This window comes from Phaethon aethereus, assembly GCF_964289735.1.
Source record: "Phaethon aethereus genome assembly, chromosome: 3".
Lineage (NCBI taxonomy): Eukaryota > Metazoa > Chordata > Aves > Phaethontiformes > Phaethontidae > Phaethon > Phaethon aethereus.
Window position 1 is genome coordinate 117174171 of NC_138576.1, and position 16658 is coordinate 117190828.

At 50.8% G+C, this 16658-nt stretch overlaps 1 protein-coding gene across 1 annotated transcript; it reads left to right on the forward strand.

Moving 5' to 3' along the window:
- Positions 1 to 911: 911 nt before the first annotated feature.
- Positions 912 to 9345, forward strand: TMEM178A (transmembrane protein 178A; the record flags this gene model as incomplete). Its single annotated transcript, XM_081998622.1, is given in 6 exon segments — positions 912 to 1152; positions 1155 to 1352; positions 6837 to 6952; positions 7772 to 7907; positions 9141 to 9143; positions 9146 to 9345. Coding segments are annotated over 6 exon segments (894 nt in total).
- Between the last annotated feature and the right edge of the window lie 7313 nt (positions 9346 to 16658).

Consider the following 16658-nt stretch of genomic DNA (forward strand, 5'->3'; position numbering starts at 1 on the left):
CGCACCCCCATACCCCCCGTCTCGGTCCGGAGGGAAGCCGACCCGCAAGCTCCGCCCGCGAAAGAGACGCCCAAGCCGGCAGCCAGCAGCGGCAAGAGCCAGCTCCCGGGGCGGCTCCGCGGCCGCAGGAAGCCGGAAAAGCGCCGCGGCCTCACACCGCCATCCGAGCCCGGCCGCGCCCCAAGCGCCGAGGCGGCCCCCAGGGGTCGCTCCCTCACAGGGGCCGGCCAAGGCGGACACAGGGCCAGGCCCGCGGCAGGAAGAAGCGCAGGCGGCAGGGCCCCTCCGGGGGGGAAGCAGGGGCAGCCAGGTCGGACGCCCACCTGCCCCAACCAGGACTGGTACCGGTGCGACGGGGCAGACCCCCCTAGAGGGGGAAACGGGGGACGACCTCTCTGCACGCAACGGTGGGAGCCCCCTCAGAGCCGGGACGGGGGAGAGAGGCGTCGCTTAGCAACGGAAGCTCCCCTCAAATTTTGCAAGGGGGTGTGACCCGGTTGCTTGGCACGGAACACACCACCGTGGGAGGAGAGATAACAGCCCCCTTCCCTGGACCGCGGTTCCACGTCTACCTTGTAGACGTCGCCGTAGGTGCCGCTGCCGATGCGCTGGATGAGCTCGAAGTCCTCCTGGGGGTTGCGTCGGGACAGGTCACACACCCGCCCGCCGCCGCTCATGGTGCCAAGAGAGACCTCGCTCGGCCGCGACCCCCCCAAGTCGGGGGGGGGGGGAGGGGCGGGGAGGGAACAACCGACACCAGAACGCTTACAACCTCCCCCTGCCCCGCTCCAGCAACATGGCGTCGCACCTCCCCACTGCGCAGGCGCGTGGGGCACCGCCCCGCCCCGTTCCCCCGAGGCGACTATTGCGCCTGCGCGGGCGGGCACCAGGTGGGCTGACCTTTCCCGTGCATGCGCTTGCCGCGCTGCACCGCCCAGGCCAGCTCGGCTCCAAAGAGGTCGGACGGGGCGGGGTGGGGGCGATGGGTGCAGTTCGGGGTCCCGGCACCCGGCCTCAGGCGGGTGTCAGAAGCGTTCGCTGCGCTCCGCACTTCCCTCCGCCGTGTGGGGCGATGTCAGGCAGCGGGTAGTGCCCCGCGGCTGTGTCTAAGCCTGTGCGTGCTGGGGCTGCTGGCGGCGGCGCTCGGCACCGACAGTGGAATGAGACCGATCCGTGGCGGCACCGGCAGCGCTTGCGAGGGCGCCCCGCGGCCGCCCCTGCCGCTCCGCCGCATCCCGACCTCGCCGCCGCCTCCGGACTGTGCCTGACCCGTCTCCGCTACGCACGCCGCGCTGCGGCAGACCTGCTACTACGTGGGCATCGGCTCCCGCCTCGACAGGCTCGTCCGCAGGGTTGAGCGCCGCTGCCGGTTCGGAGACACCCCGGGTTCAGCCCCTGTGCATGCAGCCGGAGACTCAAAAAGCGAGCCCCGTGCGCGTTCACCTGGATCCCCCGGCAAAAGACAGCATCCGCGCATCCAGCCGGCACACACCAGAGCCAGCCCCTTGGCACGGGAACCGTGATGCATACCCGGAGCCTACGTATGCAGCTGAGGACCCGCAAATTCACTATCCCGTGTGTATGCAGCTTGCAGACTCCTCCTCAGAGCCAGCCATACAGTAACAGAATGGCAATGTTTTCACTTTATATTAATACTTTGTGAATTATTATTACTCTAGAAACTGAATTAACCAAATAGCTCTTGTGTTAACATTTGGACAATTTTTTTGTTAACTTCTTGCTGAATAAGAAAGTCTGCACGCATTTCAGTCACTTCTGAACATAGTTTAATGAGAAGAGGGGGGAGGCGAGAGAGAGGGGAAAGAAGTTCATAATTAACCCTTTAATGACGTGCGGAAAACAGACTCCACAATCTGTAAGATTGTAAAGTAGGTATGTTTATTCAGCGCTGGGCAGCACGGGGGGGTAGTCCCACCAAAAACCGTGCGCGCCCAACGAGGCACTTACTTCAAATATATACAGCAAAGTGTTGCATATACATAAAGTTTAGCAATATACCTATACATATGCATGATCTATCCCCGCTTCGTATTAAAATGAGTTCTCCTCCCATCTGCGCTTGCGTGTTGCCTCCTGGTGGTGGTCGTCGGGGGTTGTGGGGATGAAGGCCGGTGGTTCCTCTTCATCACCGCTAGTAACCTTTTGACTTTGCGCAGGCTCCGTTGTTTTTTGGCTTCTATCCAAACTGCAGAGCTAGTTTCTTGAGGTAAGTTCTTAATTCTTATCAGGGACCGTCCTTGTGAGGAGCCACAAATCTTCTTGCTCCTTTCAGTTTATCAGGACCTGTCTTTGGGAGGAACTACAGTTCTCCTGCTTTAACTACTTCACACAATAGCTAACAAGATTTCAAGCTTCATCTACTAATTAACTGCTAAGATTCCCTTAACCCCTCCTCTCATTAAAAGGCAAAGCAGCAGAAATTAGACCTTTTTTTATGCTTCGGACATCTCATTTTTGCATCACTATAATGAAGTCCATGGGTTTGTCCATATACACTTATGTGAGGGAAGAATCAAATTCATTAAGGCAACCAGCAAAACATGAAAGACCCCATTGCACAAAGACAAGGGGAAAGACTTCAGCACTGCTAGTACCACTGCAGAAGTCCGAGTACCAAAGCAGGGAGCTGGCTGCTTGCTAGACGATGAGATGATCCTTCTGCAGGCATAAGAACAGGAGTTCACATCTGTGCATGCAGCTGGGTGCCCCTGCAGCACCTGGAACCCAAAGACCTCCTCATGCAGTCCCCATGCATTGGGGACCACCTTCCCCTTGTCCGCTGGTGCCCAGCCACTGGTCTTCAGCTTGGAATAGAGCACTTCCCCACACGCTGGTGTGTGGGAAGGCAGTGTTCCCTGCCCCTATGCACAAAACTGGGAATTTACTGGGATCTCAGCATTGCCTATTTGCCCACAGACTCCAGTGTAAGCTCCTGTGGGAGCTCCTGGGGCCCTTGCTGGCTCTTGTGGAGTATCTGTCCTTCCCCAGCAGGTCATGGGAATCGTGCATTAGGGATGTCCCCACATCTGCACCATGCTGTGCACCTACCCATCTCCTGCACCACTGGCACAGCATTTGTGTGTGGCTGGCTGGGAAACATGTTTCCCTCATCTGCAGGACCACTTCCCCTTGTGACTTTTTGGAGTGTTATGCATGCCCCCATGCGATAAGCATGCATCCCCTCTCCTCTTATACCAGCACTCCCAGTCCCACTTCCACTATCTTGCACATGAGTTTCCAGCATGGAGGAGGCATGCGGGTGCTTGCCTCCACCCCCAGCCATGCCCCCTCACCCTCTCTGTGTGGGGAACAAGCACCAGACAGGTGTGGGAACCCTTCTCCCCAGATGTGCACCCCCTGAAGTGTGGCTCTGCAGCATATGGGTCCTAAGGCACTTCTTGGGCTCTGTGCCAGTGAACCATGCAAGGCTTTTCCCACCATGCTCCTACTGTGACTGATGGGTGAAATAAAGAGTGGGATGAGGGGTGTCTTTGGGCACAGAGATGCACTGTCTGCTTGCCACCACTGCTTGCCTTGACAAGGATGTTAGCATGTGAGACCCTCCTCTCCACTGAGAAGGCGTGTCGGGACAGGGAGCTGGGTATAGGCCCATTTTAGTGTGTGATTCTCAGAGCAGAGAAGGAGCTGAGGGGGTTGAGCTCTGGCAGGTGTAGCAGTGGTAACTGAAATTGCATAGTGTCTGTCAGTACATTTATCCCTCCAGCCGCCCCGGGCCATGCATCCCTGTCCTTGGCTCCATTTTTATGACTTTTGCTCTCACAAGTAAAATGGTCTCAAACCTGCCATAACCAGATTCAGGCTGCTGTGATTTTTCCTGGCACATGACCAAGGTTTCTGGGGTGTGCTGTGCTACCTTCTGCTGCAGAAAAGCTGGGATAGGCGGCAGGTGTAGATTAGCTGGACAGGGCTGACACAGATGCTCTGAGAGCTAATCCACAGGGACTGGACTCTGTGACAAGTGTAGGAGTAGCAGAAGCTGTGAATGAGTTATGTAAGGAAATGTCAGGTAGTTTGGGCTCTGTCCAGAAAGGCTAACAGACATCCTGCTGGGAAGCACCGATAACCTTGTCAGCCACCTGCTCTTGCCTCTCAGTCTTCCTTTTTATCTTTTTAGAGGGGAAATGGGTTATAGTTATTCCCATGTTATGTCCTTGCCAAGTTCTGCTTGGGTAGAAATGGTTATGAATGAAGCAAGCAGGGTTATTTTTCCCCTTAAATCCTGCTTTCTATCCACAGGAGCTGCCTGTGCTTCCCGTGTTCTTGTAAAAATACCCACGGGTTTCTCCAGGAGTGTCTGCATCCTTTCTCCTTGGTAAGAGACAGATAGAACTGAGAGATGTGCCCTTTGCTGTCTTCAGAAACAGGTCAGATTAAATGGGTATTGGGCACCATTTGCTTCCCCAAGCTTTGGGGCAACCTGTCCCACTTTCTCTTTTCCTCCTGTGCTTTAGATGTGGCTACCATAAGACAGTAAAGCTGTATGCTGCAGGGAGGCAGGCTAGGCTCCTCTTCAGCACCACCCAGAAAGGTCAAACGAATTCGGTAAAACTGCATTTGGGAGTGAAACATTTTTGTGACAGTTCAGACAATGCTCTTGCTTTAAGAGTTCTTCTGGTGATGGCAGGGGATTCGCTGTGACATTTGACTGCTGTGCCTCCAGGGATCACGAGCCCCAGCTGTAGTCAGTGGCAACCCACAGCCACAGAAAATACCTTGCCAAGGTTGGATGCCTTGGATACCTTATTTCCAGCTCTGCTCACGACCCATCCATCCTCCTGCTGCTGTTGCTTAGATCTGAAATGCCACTTTGCGCTCTACAGCCCTAAATCCTGGCCACTGCTTGAAGGAGGAGCATTGGCTTCTCGGCCAGCACGCATTGGCAGGCTCCACCTGGCTCCAGCCAGGAAACACCAATGCAATTTGCTGCAGTTGGAGATCTCTTCCCACAGCTCCGGCATCTTTCCATGCCAGATGAAAGGGCAAGGTTCTGCCATCTGCTGGTGCTGTGGAAGGAAGGCGTGGCCTGGGGCCAGCCTGCTGCTTTTACTTATGGGACTGGAGCTGCTGCGAGAGGGAGCGTGTTCCTACATGGGCTGCAGAGCACCTGCTAGAGCCCGGTGGGATCAGACACGGAGGCAGGCAAGTATTTTCCGGAATGCTGAAGGCTGCCTTGGTCAGAGGAAGAGCTGCAGTTTGTGTCAGTCCAAGGGCAGGTTGGTTGTGGTCATAAACCATGCCCCAAAGAATGCGTATGAAGGAAAGGTTAAATTTAGACGGCCCTGCTGGCTCCAGATGTGGGAGGCCCATGTACACAAGTTCCATACTTGTATACTTCTGTTGCAGTCACTCTTGATACCCAGGGAGAAGAGTTAAGTCTCAAACTTTTAGGGATGAATCTAAGAGTGTAAACAAGCAGCAGTGCAGCCTGGACATTCTTCCCCTCTCCTCAAACACGAGGCTTTTACGTTGTATTTCACAGAAAAAAGAAAATAAATCTTTCCAGCATGATGTCAACAGTCTGAAGACTTGGCTTCTTCCAGGCTCTCTTCCTCTTTAACACCTCCCCAGAGCAGCTATCAATCCCCAGCCCCTCCTACCACAGCCAGCATCTCTTGGGTACCACTTCCTTGCTGCATCCCACATAGAATCCTGTCTGTTCTAGGATGCCTTTTGCTGGTTGCTTCCCATTCAGCTGAGCAAGACCAACTCCACACTCCCAAGCACCCAGCACCCTGGCTCAAGGAGGGGCACCCACACAGGATGGCCTACACATTGTGTGTTTAGTTTATCTGTAAGTAGCTGCACAGCCCAAGACTGCCTTTCAAAGCAGTCACCTCCATGGTGTCATGCCAAGGGGCAAGGTGCCAGTGGCAGCTCATGCTGGCCATTTGCTCTGTGAAGAATGCGGAAGGCAAAAATGCCTTGTTTTCAGGGAAATGGTGCCCCAGGGTAGCAATGGCTGCAGGGGTAAGGTAGGGCATGTCTCCATGGCGTTTGCCAGACAGTGGCCCTTTGGGGATACCAAAAGTGGTGGTGTAGTGTGTGGCAATGGGAAGCCAGCCAGATCCCTGCATCATTTTTTCCTTTTTTTTTTTTCCCCCTCCCCTCTTGCAAAACAAAAAGCCCGTGTGAGGTCCAGCTCATCTCCCCCTTCCTTCTCTCTCCCCTGCAAGTTCCATGGCTCAACCAGCACTGCCACCAGCCAGCACAGGCTGCTTGGGAGAAGTTAGAGATAGCCAGGTCCCAGCAGGCAGGGTTCCTGCTCATAATTTTGCATTAGTCAGAGCATTGTTTCTCCTGCTACAGCACAGGCCTCTTCTGGGAAGGTTTTCCATTTGCCAGGAGAGGCACAAGTATAGCATGAGAGCGAAAACACCTATTGCCTTTGCTTGGCAGCCCCGTAGTAAGCATTTCGCCATGTTTCTACATCTCTGTGTGGAAATACTCATCTGTGTCTTTCAGAGAGAAGCAATATCCTTTTGGAAGAGGCAAGGGGGAGGGAAGAAGTCAGGATCCCATGTAATAGATAAAGTTTTACAGGTGCTGCTGGACATCAGTGGTCTCTGGACGATCCAGGACATGGGTGCTAGTACTGGGAGAAGCTAGGCAGAGCCAATTACTCAGAAGAGAAAGGGTGGGCAGGAGCCAAGAAGATGGTAAAAGGATGGGGAGGAGGAAGGCAGGTGACAACGACTAGCTGAAGGAAAGGGGGGGTAATTCCCAGTGCTGGGAGGGGAGACTGGTGCTGGTTTTGGTTACCTGGTATGGGAACGCCTTGTCTTCCTCTCCGGCAGGCATCACTCAAAGATGCAGTGCTATGAAGAACCACTTTTCCCAGCCAGTATGTGTGTGCAATGTCCCCTTCAACTTGATGAAGATGATCTACCAGGATGAATGGCATCTGCTCAAAGTGTTCAGCACAGCTCACTCCTTCTGGTGAGGCCTGTGCTCTCCTTTTCAGTGTGAATAATGTGGCAGTGAGACACTAGTTTGCAGAGGAGGAGGCTGAGGAGGCAGCAACCCACCAGGGCCCAGCCATCAGCAATTTTCACCCTCACTTTTACTTGCAGGCCGCTACAGTCAGTGCAGGAAAGTGTGAAACACCACACACAAAGGTTTTTAAGCTTGTTGAATGTAACCAGCTCTTAGCTATCTTTCACAGGGAGATCACCTCTCCCCTCACCTCTCCAGGGGTCTGCAGACACCAGCTTGAAAATCTGCATTCTGGTGTCACTGGAAAAGGTCCAGCAGGAGATGTGTCAGAAGCTGACAACAGAAGCCACGTGCTAAACAATTGCAGCAGAACCTGTCTGCATAGAAACTCCCTGACATATAGAAACCTGAGCATTTCTGTCCATCCAAGTTAATTTAAATTCTCAAAGGAAACAGAGAACAAAGAGTGTTATCACAGTGTGTCTGCATAAAACCATGCTGCACCCACACCCTGAAGGTCATATGGCTGAAGCTGTATGATTATATAGTTCATATGATACTGGGAAGTTTATAGCACAACTACAAAATCACTAGTTTGTAGCAGCCTTGCTACATTACCACTTTCTACTTAGAGGTACTCACTCATAGGTCTGGGATTACTCCTACTGTGGGTCTGCCTGGCATGGGCCAGCTGCACTCATGGCTATTTCTAGGCGTCACTCCACTTCCTCCTGCAGTGGAAGGCTTGTCTGTGGTAACATTCACTCTTAATTTCTTGGGCTTGGTGGAAACAGACTTGAGAAGGATCACAGCTGGATTCCTGGGTATAACTGCAGCTGTTCTTCTCTGCAGGTGCATTGTGGCAGCAGTCAGCTTCTTTTGGGAGGAAAGTCTCACCCAGCCCGTTGCAGGTTTGCTGTTCCTGACCACAAGTAATGCATTGTTCTAGCATGCTAATTATGGATGAAGGCTTCACCAGGTTTCCCTTGGCTAGGCAGTGTGTGCTGCCAGTAAGCGGAGCACACCTTTCCTTCTGATCTCCAGTTACTGTGCCTTGCATGAAGCAAGTCACTTACTCATACAAGTGGAATAACCAATAATTGGAAACAAAAAAAACCACTATGAAAAAAGCTCTAGGCCTCAGGCAGCGGCAGGAAAGGACCACGGGGCAAAAACAACTGCTCCCTCCTCTTTATGTACAAAGCGATCTTTCTCTTCTCCAGCACAGAATGGTCGTTTGCTGCAGTTTGCAGTCTTTGATAGTGGACTAAGCATTTCTTTTAACATGGAAGTAGGAAAGAGGAATACTTAAAAAAAAAGTCTTAATCATAAAATTGAGAGGTTGCTTAGACGGGGGAGGAAGGGTAAAATCCATGAACACAAACCCATTATGAGTTTGAACGATCCAAACTTACAAGACTAAGCACAACATCTTCTCTTGTGCCAGAGGAAATATTTTGATTTGAGCAGCTGTAACGCACAGCACAGCTATATTTTTTTAATACATTTGGAAAGCACAGGCCTGAGGAAAGGCTCATTGTGCACGGCTAATTCAGCTGCTTCATGAAAAACAAAGCCTAATGAAAAATGCTTAATGGAAAGTGACCCAACAGAAACCCTACGCTGGGAGAAGGGTGTCAGCAGAGAGCAAGATTTAGCCTGAACCATTCCTCTGTAGAGGCAGATTACCTGCTCAGTAACCTCCAGATCAGATTACACACAGAACATGCAAAACAACTTCCCCGGCTGCTCTGAGGTGTGCAGCAGGCTCTGCTCCCATAGAGAGGATTCGACATCAAAATGACAGCTTGTGCAATGTGATTGTGTCCCATGGGTCAGATCTGATCACAGATGGAGGCTTTGGCTATCTTGCTCTGTTTGAAGGGCAGGCATGACTGAAGTCACAGAGGAAACTCTCTTATTCTTAAAAGTAGCAACCAAGAAGTTTGCTGGATGCAATTCACAACCACAGAGCTAGGCCTTAGCCTTGCATAACTGGGTAACACACAAAAACTTCATAAGTGCCTGTATCCTGTATAATCACCTGTGTCCTAACCAAGATAACTTATAAAGTTGGGTGCAAATTATTTGATTAGCAAGGCCTACCATTTACTTTGTTACTCATGCTATGCTATCTCAAAATAATCCAGTTATTTCATTTATAGGAGTATTTGCACTATATCTCTGTGCATTTATGCAGCCAGCATATCATATGACCTAAACCACCTCCCCACATTTGTCTATAATCTTCCTGATGATGTAAAGCACAGGTACAGCTGGTCTGTATTTTGTGCTTGGTGCAGTCTGGGATTTACAGTAGCAGTCAGATGTCTTTGCTCAGCGTTAGTAGGGGCAACATTATGCAGCTGAAGTCCACCAGAGACGACTCCGTATAACTGCCCACGTGCCACCAACACCCTTCAGTGATGGCCGAAGAATATTTTTCAGGACTTACTCAAAGAAGCAGAAGTGAAGGAAAAACTAAACTCAGGATTCCAACCACAGAAGTCTGATTCTTCAAAATCTGACTGTCATGTTTTACCGGTTCAGCAAGTTGTTCTCTCATGCAGCCCAGCAGAGAGATTTCAGAAGGAGACAGCTCTCGGAGGACAGATATGACTCAGGATGAGATGCTTCATTTCAGCATGCTAAGACCATGCAGAGGAAGATATTTGCACTGGAAGGTAAAATGGGCAGGAAAGCTGCTATAAGAATTTAGGGCTATTTCTATTTTTCAAGGATATGTACATAAAGAAATTAAGGAAAAGTCACTGTTGCCAAATGAATCCTAGTCAGATTTATATGCCCTTCGCTAGGGCATCATCTGTAATATCTTAATTCAGCACCCTCTGCACTTGACCCTAAACCAAGGCTTTGGTGTCCCTCTCCTCCCAAAATGCCCAAACAAAACCTTTTCTTTTAAATCAGCATGTACCTGTGTCTCTTTGTGTATCTTTGCACATGAAGTTCCTGTGTAATTTGTAAATAACCAAGATTTCCATTCTGAGCACCAGAGCTGCACTGTGAGGAGTAATTTACTCCTGGCCATTCCTGGATGGTCTTTTGTTACGAGGAATTTATCAAGCTACAGTGTCTGCAGTAAAATACCTGCCCCTGTCAAAAGCATTTGTGACAACTGCAATTTCATGGCTTGGAAATATTGTCTCCTGCAAGGCAGAGAAAGTTCATAAAGCAGGAGGGTCATAGCCTGGACAGTGCTTCCACCAAGCATCCCGACAAGGCAGTGCAGCATACTGGAGGTAGAGCCCCAGAGAACCTCTCCTGCCTGGGCCAAGAAGAGGGATGGGGAGATACTAGAAGGCAAGCAGCTTTGCATTTTCCAGTGCTTAATGGCAGGGACATGTGAGTTAACAGATGACAGCACCACACTGATCTGTCAGACAACACTCAAACTGACAGAGCCAGTGGCTACAATTAAAAGACTTCAGTGCTCCATTGATGCACAACTCATCCAAAGCTACAATCCTCTGCCATCATCTAAAAGCCAGTGTTGCCCTTGATGCATGGCATCCATACATTCATTACCAGACAGTGTTTCACATCTGCTGGGCACAGGGAAAGAGTTGGCCAAGCTCCTGGAAGGTCTCCCGTGCTGCCTTGCAGGGGACACAGGCTCTGTCAGGAAGGCAGCAGACACTGCTGACAGAGCAGAGTGATCAGAGAAGCCAATTCTGCAGTAAGGGTGGATGGTACAAGATGAACACAAAAGGGAATGGAGGGGGGAAAGTGTCAAGTACACAGTACTGTGAGCATAGGGCTGGGACAAGAAAGAAGAGTGGTGTGAGAGAAAGGTTGGTTGAAGGGCAAAGGGGTGAGGGAGGTGAGAGGCAAGAGTAGTGGAACAGAGAAGTGTTGCCTTAACACAACAACCATCAATTAAATTTCAGCAGAAAAAGTCAGTGCCAAATTAGGCTAAGAAACACAATCACATAAAGTAGACTAAAACCCAACAGATCAACTAATTGATCTGGGAGCAATCAAGATGCCAGGAAGCAATGGCAGGAGAAACCAGCATCAGCACTAAGAACAGCTTTTGGGACAGCCTTTCTGTGCTTGGCTTCACCACTGAGCAGCGTTTCTCAGCAAACAATTAGGTCCTGTTGGAGTCAGCTCATACCTGTTTACGTGGCTGTCTTGTCATACACAGATCGAGGCAGAAATACTCTCTCCAGATGGTTTATACATCTAACGTGACACCAAGAAGGTTTAACTTTGTTCCATCTCAGGTGAAAAGCACAAATAGCCATAGGCTATTATTTAGCATACTAAACTGGAGAGTGGCTACCATAATGAATGGCAGAACTTCTGCCCAGAGGGGCCTCAGTCAACTTGAGAAGTAGCACCTTGTGGTGTTCAAGGAAGAGATGAGCAGAGCTCTGCACATGGGGTGACACAGCCCTGTGCATTCAGCCAGGCTGGGAGATTCAAACTGAGCAGCAGCCCTGCTGAGAAGGGCTTGAGGTTACAGCAGATGACAGGCTAACCATTAGCCAGAAGCATGTTCATGACAGATAAGACAAACAGGCTGCACTAGGAGCCACATGGCTAGCAGAGCCAGAAAAGCAATTTTTCCCCGCTCTGTTCACAGCTGTTGAGGCCTCACCAGAACTTGTGTCCAGTGTTAGGTCCTCCAGTTCAGGAGGGATGTGGGGAAATGGAAAAGAGGCCAGCAGAAGCTGCAAAAATGGTTAGGGGCCTGGAGCACAGTGTCTGTGAGTGGTAGGAGCCAGGCTCAGGTAGTCTGGTGAAAAGGAGGCAGATGGGGCATCTACCAGGAGCCTGTGACTGCTTGAAAGGCAGTTATAGACATGAGAGAGTCAAACTCCTGCAGCATCAGACAATGCAGCGAGTGACAACATCCACAGATTGCAGCTTGGCAGGCTCATACATAAAGAAAGCTTCTGCCCTAGAAGGGTGGTGTCCCCTGCAACCTGTTCCCAGAGAGACAGGGAACTCCATTCTTGGAGTTTTCTTGCACAGTACAAGAAAGCTACAAATTCCCAGCAAGAGATCTTCCTGTATTTGTATATGAAATCCCCAGCTGACATAATCTAGCATTGGCAATAGGCCTGCTCCAATGGGGAGGCTGGAGGCCACCAGAGGCCCCTTCTCACAGGCATGACAACTGTATTGAAAAGACACCTCAGCATTGTATAAAGGTGTGGGGGCTCCACGAGCACTTCTCAACAACAGTAAGTTTTAGTCTCTTGAAATACAATGAGCCTAAAGTCTCTTCCCTTACCCAGCCAAAGCACCTTGTCAGAATGAAGAAAAAAAAAAAACAACAAAAGAAAACAAACAAAAAAAACCCCTCAAACCCCAGACACACTACTAATCATATCTCCATACTAATCACAGCAGAGGAATACAATGCAGAAGTCCATCCTAGTTTGCCAAGTTGCAAATGCTTGTCCAAAATCACATCTCAAAGCAATCTGCAGTCATTCTCTACAAAAATACTTCCCTGTTGGCTCAGCAGCCATGGGAAAGCCTTGAATTAGACTGTCCCTCCCCAAATACTTTTTGCATGGTCTAAAAGATTTGCTAAGACCTCTCTCTTTTCAGGAGAATTTTTCCCTGTGCTTGTTTGTTTGCAGGCAGAAGTCACAAGTTCATCCGCTTGTCAAGATTTCCATCTTCCACACTGTGCCCTTGGAGCAATATTACCAAGTGAGAAAAAGCATTATTTTTGATAGAAGTAAGTCTCTTCACCCTAAAAAGCTAAAGCATACCCATCACACAACATGCAAATGCTGCAAAGAATTAATACAGAAAAAAGTTTATTTTCCACTCCAAGAGGTCTCAATAGCAAGCTTTAAAATCAGAATCACACAGAATCATTAAGGTTGGAAAAGACCTTTAAGATCATCAAGTCCAACCATCAATCCAACATCACCATGCCCCCTACACCATGTCCCAAAGCACCACATTCACATTTTTTTTTTAATACTTCCAGAGAGGGTGACTCCACCACCTCCCTGGGCAGCCTGTTCCAATGCTTGACCACTCTCTCGGTAAAGAAATTTTTCCTAATATCCAGTCTAAACCTCCCCTGGCGCAACTTGAGACCATTTCCTCTCGTCCTATCACTCATTACTTGGGAGAAAAGGCCAAAACCCACCTTACCACAACCCCCTTTCAGGTAGTTGTAGAGAGCAATAAGGTCTCCTCTCAGCCTCCTCTTCTCCAGACTGAAAAATCTCAGTTCCCTCAGCCACTCCTCATAAGACTTGTGCTCCAGACCCCTCACCAGCTTCGTTGCCCTTCTCTGGACACACTCCAGCACCTCATTGTCCTTCTTGTAGTGAGGGGCCCAAAACTGAACACAGGATTCAAGCTGCGGCCTCACCAGTGACAAGTACAGGGGCTCAATCACTTCCCTACTCCTGCTGGCCACACTATTTCTGATACAGGCCAGGATGCTGTTGGCCGCCTTGGCCACCTGGGCACACTGCCGGCTCATATTCAACCGGCTGTCAACCAGCACCCCCAGGTCCCTTTCTGCCGAGCAGCTCTCCAGCCACTCCTCCCCAAGCCTGTAGTGTTGCATGGGGCTGTTGTGGCCAAAGTGCAGGACCCTGCACTTGGCCTTATTAAACCTCATACAGTTGACCTCCACCCATCAATCTAGCCTGTCCAGATCCCTCTGCAGAGCCCTCCTACCCTCCAGCAGATCAACACTCCCACCCAACTTGGTATCGTCTGCAAACTTACTGAGGGAGCACTCAATCCCCTCATTGAGATCATCGATAAGGATATTGAACAAGACCGGCCCCAGAACCGAGCCCTGGGGAACACCGCTTGTGACTGGCTGCCAGCTGGATTTAACGCCATTCACCACAATTCTCTGGGCTCGGCCGTCCAGCCAGTTCTTTACCCAGCTAAGAGTAAACCTGTCTAAGCCATGAGCCACCAGTTTCTCCAGGACAATGCTGTGGGAGACACTGTCAAAGGCTTTACTAAAGTCCAGGTAGACAACATCCACAGCCTTTCCCTCATCCACTAGGCAGGTCACCTGGTCATAGAAGGAAATCAGGTTGGTCAAGTAGGACCTGCCTTTCAGGAACCCATGCTGGCTGGGCCTGATCCCTTGGTTGTCTTTCACATGCCCTGTGAGCAATCTCAAGACCAACCGCTCCATAATCTTTGCCAGTATGGAGGTCAGGCTGACCGGCCTGTAGTTCCTGGGATCATCATTCCAGCCTTTCTTGTAGATGGGCATCACACCGGCAAGCCTCCAGTCTTCTGGGACCTCTCCTGTTAACCAGGACTGCTGATAAATGATGGAGAGTGGCTTGGCAAGCTCCTCCACGAACTCCCTCAGTACTCTAGGGTAGATCCCACCAGACCCCATAGACTTCTGGGAGTCCAGGTGGCTTAACAAGCTCTTAACTGTTTCCTGCTGGATTATGAGTTCATTGTGCTCTCCATCCCTATCCGTATACCCTGCAGATACCTGGTCTGCCTATTAAAGGCTGAGGCAAAGAAGGCATTAAGTACCTCAACCTCGTCCTCCTCCTTGGTGACAATGTTCCCCACCGTATCCAATAAGGGATGGAGATTCTCCTTGCCTCTCTTTTTGTTGTTGATATATTTGTAGAAGCATTTTTTATTATCCTTGACGACTGTGGCCAGACTGAGCTCTAGCTGGGCTTTTGCCTTTCTAATTTTGTCCCTGCTTGACCTAACGAGATCCTTGTACTCCTCTTGAGTTGCCTGCCCTGTCTTCCAGAGGTGATAGACTCTCCTCTTTTCCTTGAGTCCCAGCAAAATCTCCCTGTTCAGACAGGCTGGTTGTCTTCCCTGCTAGGTCTTCTTACAGCACATGGGGACCACCTGCTCCTGTGCCTTTAGGATTTCCTTCTTGAAGACTGTTCGGCCTTCCTGGACCGTTTTGTCCTTCAGGACTGTCTCCCAAGGGACTCTCAACCAGTGACCTGAACAGGTCAAAGTCTGCCCTCCGGAATTCCACAGTAGTAGTTCTGCTGACCCCCCTCCTTAATTCACTCAGAATCGAGAATTCTATCATGTCGTAATCGCTAAGCCCAAGACGACCTCCAACCATCACATGTCCCACCAGTCCTTCTCTGTTTGTAAACAGCAGGTCAAGCAAGGCACCTCCCCTGGTAGGCTCACTTACCAGCTGCATCAGGAAGTTATCTTCCACACACTCCAGGAACCTCCTAGACTGTTTCCTCTCTGCCGTGTTATACTTCCAACAGATGTCCGGTAGATTGAAGTCCCCCACAAGAACAAGGGCCAGCGAATGTGAGACGTCTGCCAGTCGCTTATAGAATGTCTCATCTGTCTCTTCGTCCTGGTTGGGTGGTCTGTAACAGACTCCCAGCAAGATATCTGCCTCATCGGCCTTCCCCCTCATCCTTTACTCATAAGCACTTGAGTCAGTCTTCACAATTGTTGATTTCTATACAATCAAAACTCTCCCTAACATACAAGGCCATCCCACCACCTCTCCTTCCTTGCCTATCCCTTCTGAAGAGGTTATAGCCATCCATTGCACTCCAGTCATGAGAATCATCGCACCATGTTTCTGTGATGGCGACATCATAGCTGTCCCGCTGCACAATGGCTTCCAGCTCCTCCTCTTTGGTGCCCATGCTGCGCACATTGGTGTAGAAGCACTTGAGCTGGGCTACCGATTTCACCCCCAACTCCGGCACGCCACCCTTCAGCTCATCTCTAGTGAGCCTGTTTTTTTGCCCTTCCCCCTTCTAATTTAAAGCCCTCTCAATGAGGCCTGCCAACTCATAAGCAAGAATCCTTTTCCCCCTTGGAGACAGTTGCACTCCATCTGCTGCCAGGAGGCCTGGTGCCGTGTAAACCACCCCATGGTCAAAAAACCCAAAATTCTGCCGACGGCACCAGCCCCTGCGCCATGTGTTGACCAAGTGTGCTTTCCTATTCCTTTCAGTGTTCCTCCCTGTCACTGAAGGGATTGACGAAAACACTACCTGTGCTCCCGCTCCATGGATCAGTCGCCCCAGTGCTCTGAAGTCCCTTTTAATTGCCTTTGGGCTGCTTAGCGCAACCTCATTGTTGCCAACCTGTATGACCAACAGTGGGTAGTAATCAGTGGGCCGAACCAGACCAGGGAGTTTCCTGGTGACATCTCTCACCCGGACCCCAGGCAGGCAGCAGACTTCCCTATGGGTTGGGTCCGGTCGACATATTGGGCCCTCTGTACCCCTCAGAAGGGGTCGCCTACAACAATTACCCTCCTCTTTTTCTTAACAGAGGACGTCTTGATGCGTGGGGCTGGCTGACTCACCCTAGGCAACCCCCTGGATGGAACTTCATCAGGGTCCTCATGTTCCTGGCTCTCAAGTTCCAGAGCCCCATATCTGTTGTGTAAGGGCAGCTGGGATGGTGAGGGAGGTTGGGAGGGGATTTGCCTGCTGCTGCAAGCAGGAACCTGCTTCCATTCTCCCTCATCTCTTAGGCCCCCTCCTTCTGCCCGGCAGCAAGAGGGCAGGGGATCCCCTGCTGCTTGTGGGGCCTCCACTGGCTGCCCCTGCCTCAGGGACGGCCAGGTGTGACTCCACCGATCCATCTCCCTCTCGCACTCCCTGATGCTCCTCAGCCTCTCCATGGCCTCTCTCAGCTCTGCCCCCAGGCTGAGCAGATCACTCACCTGGTGGCAC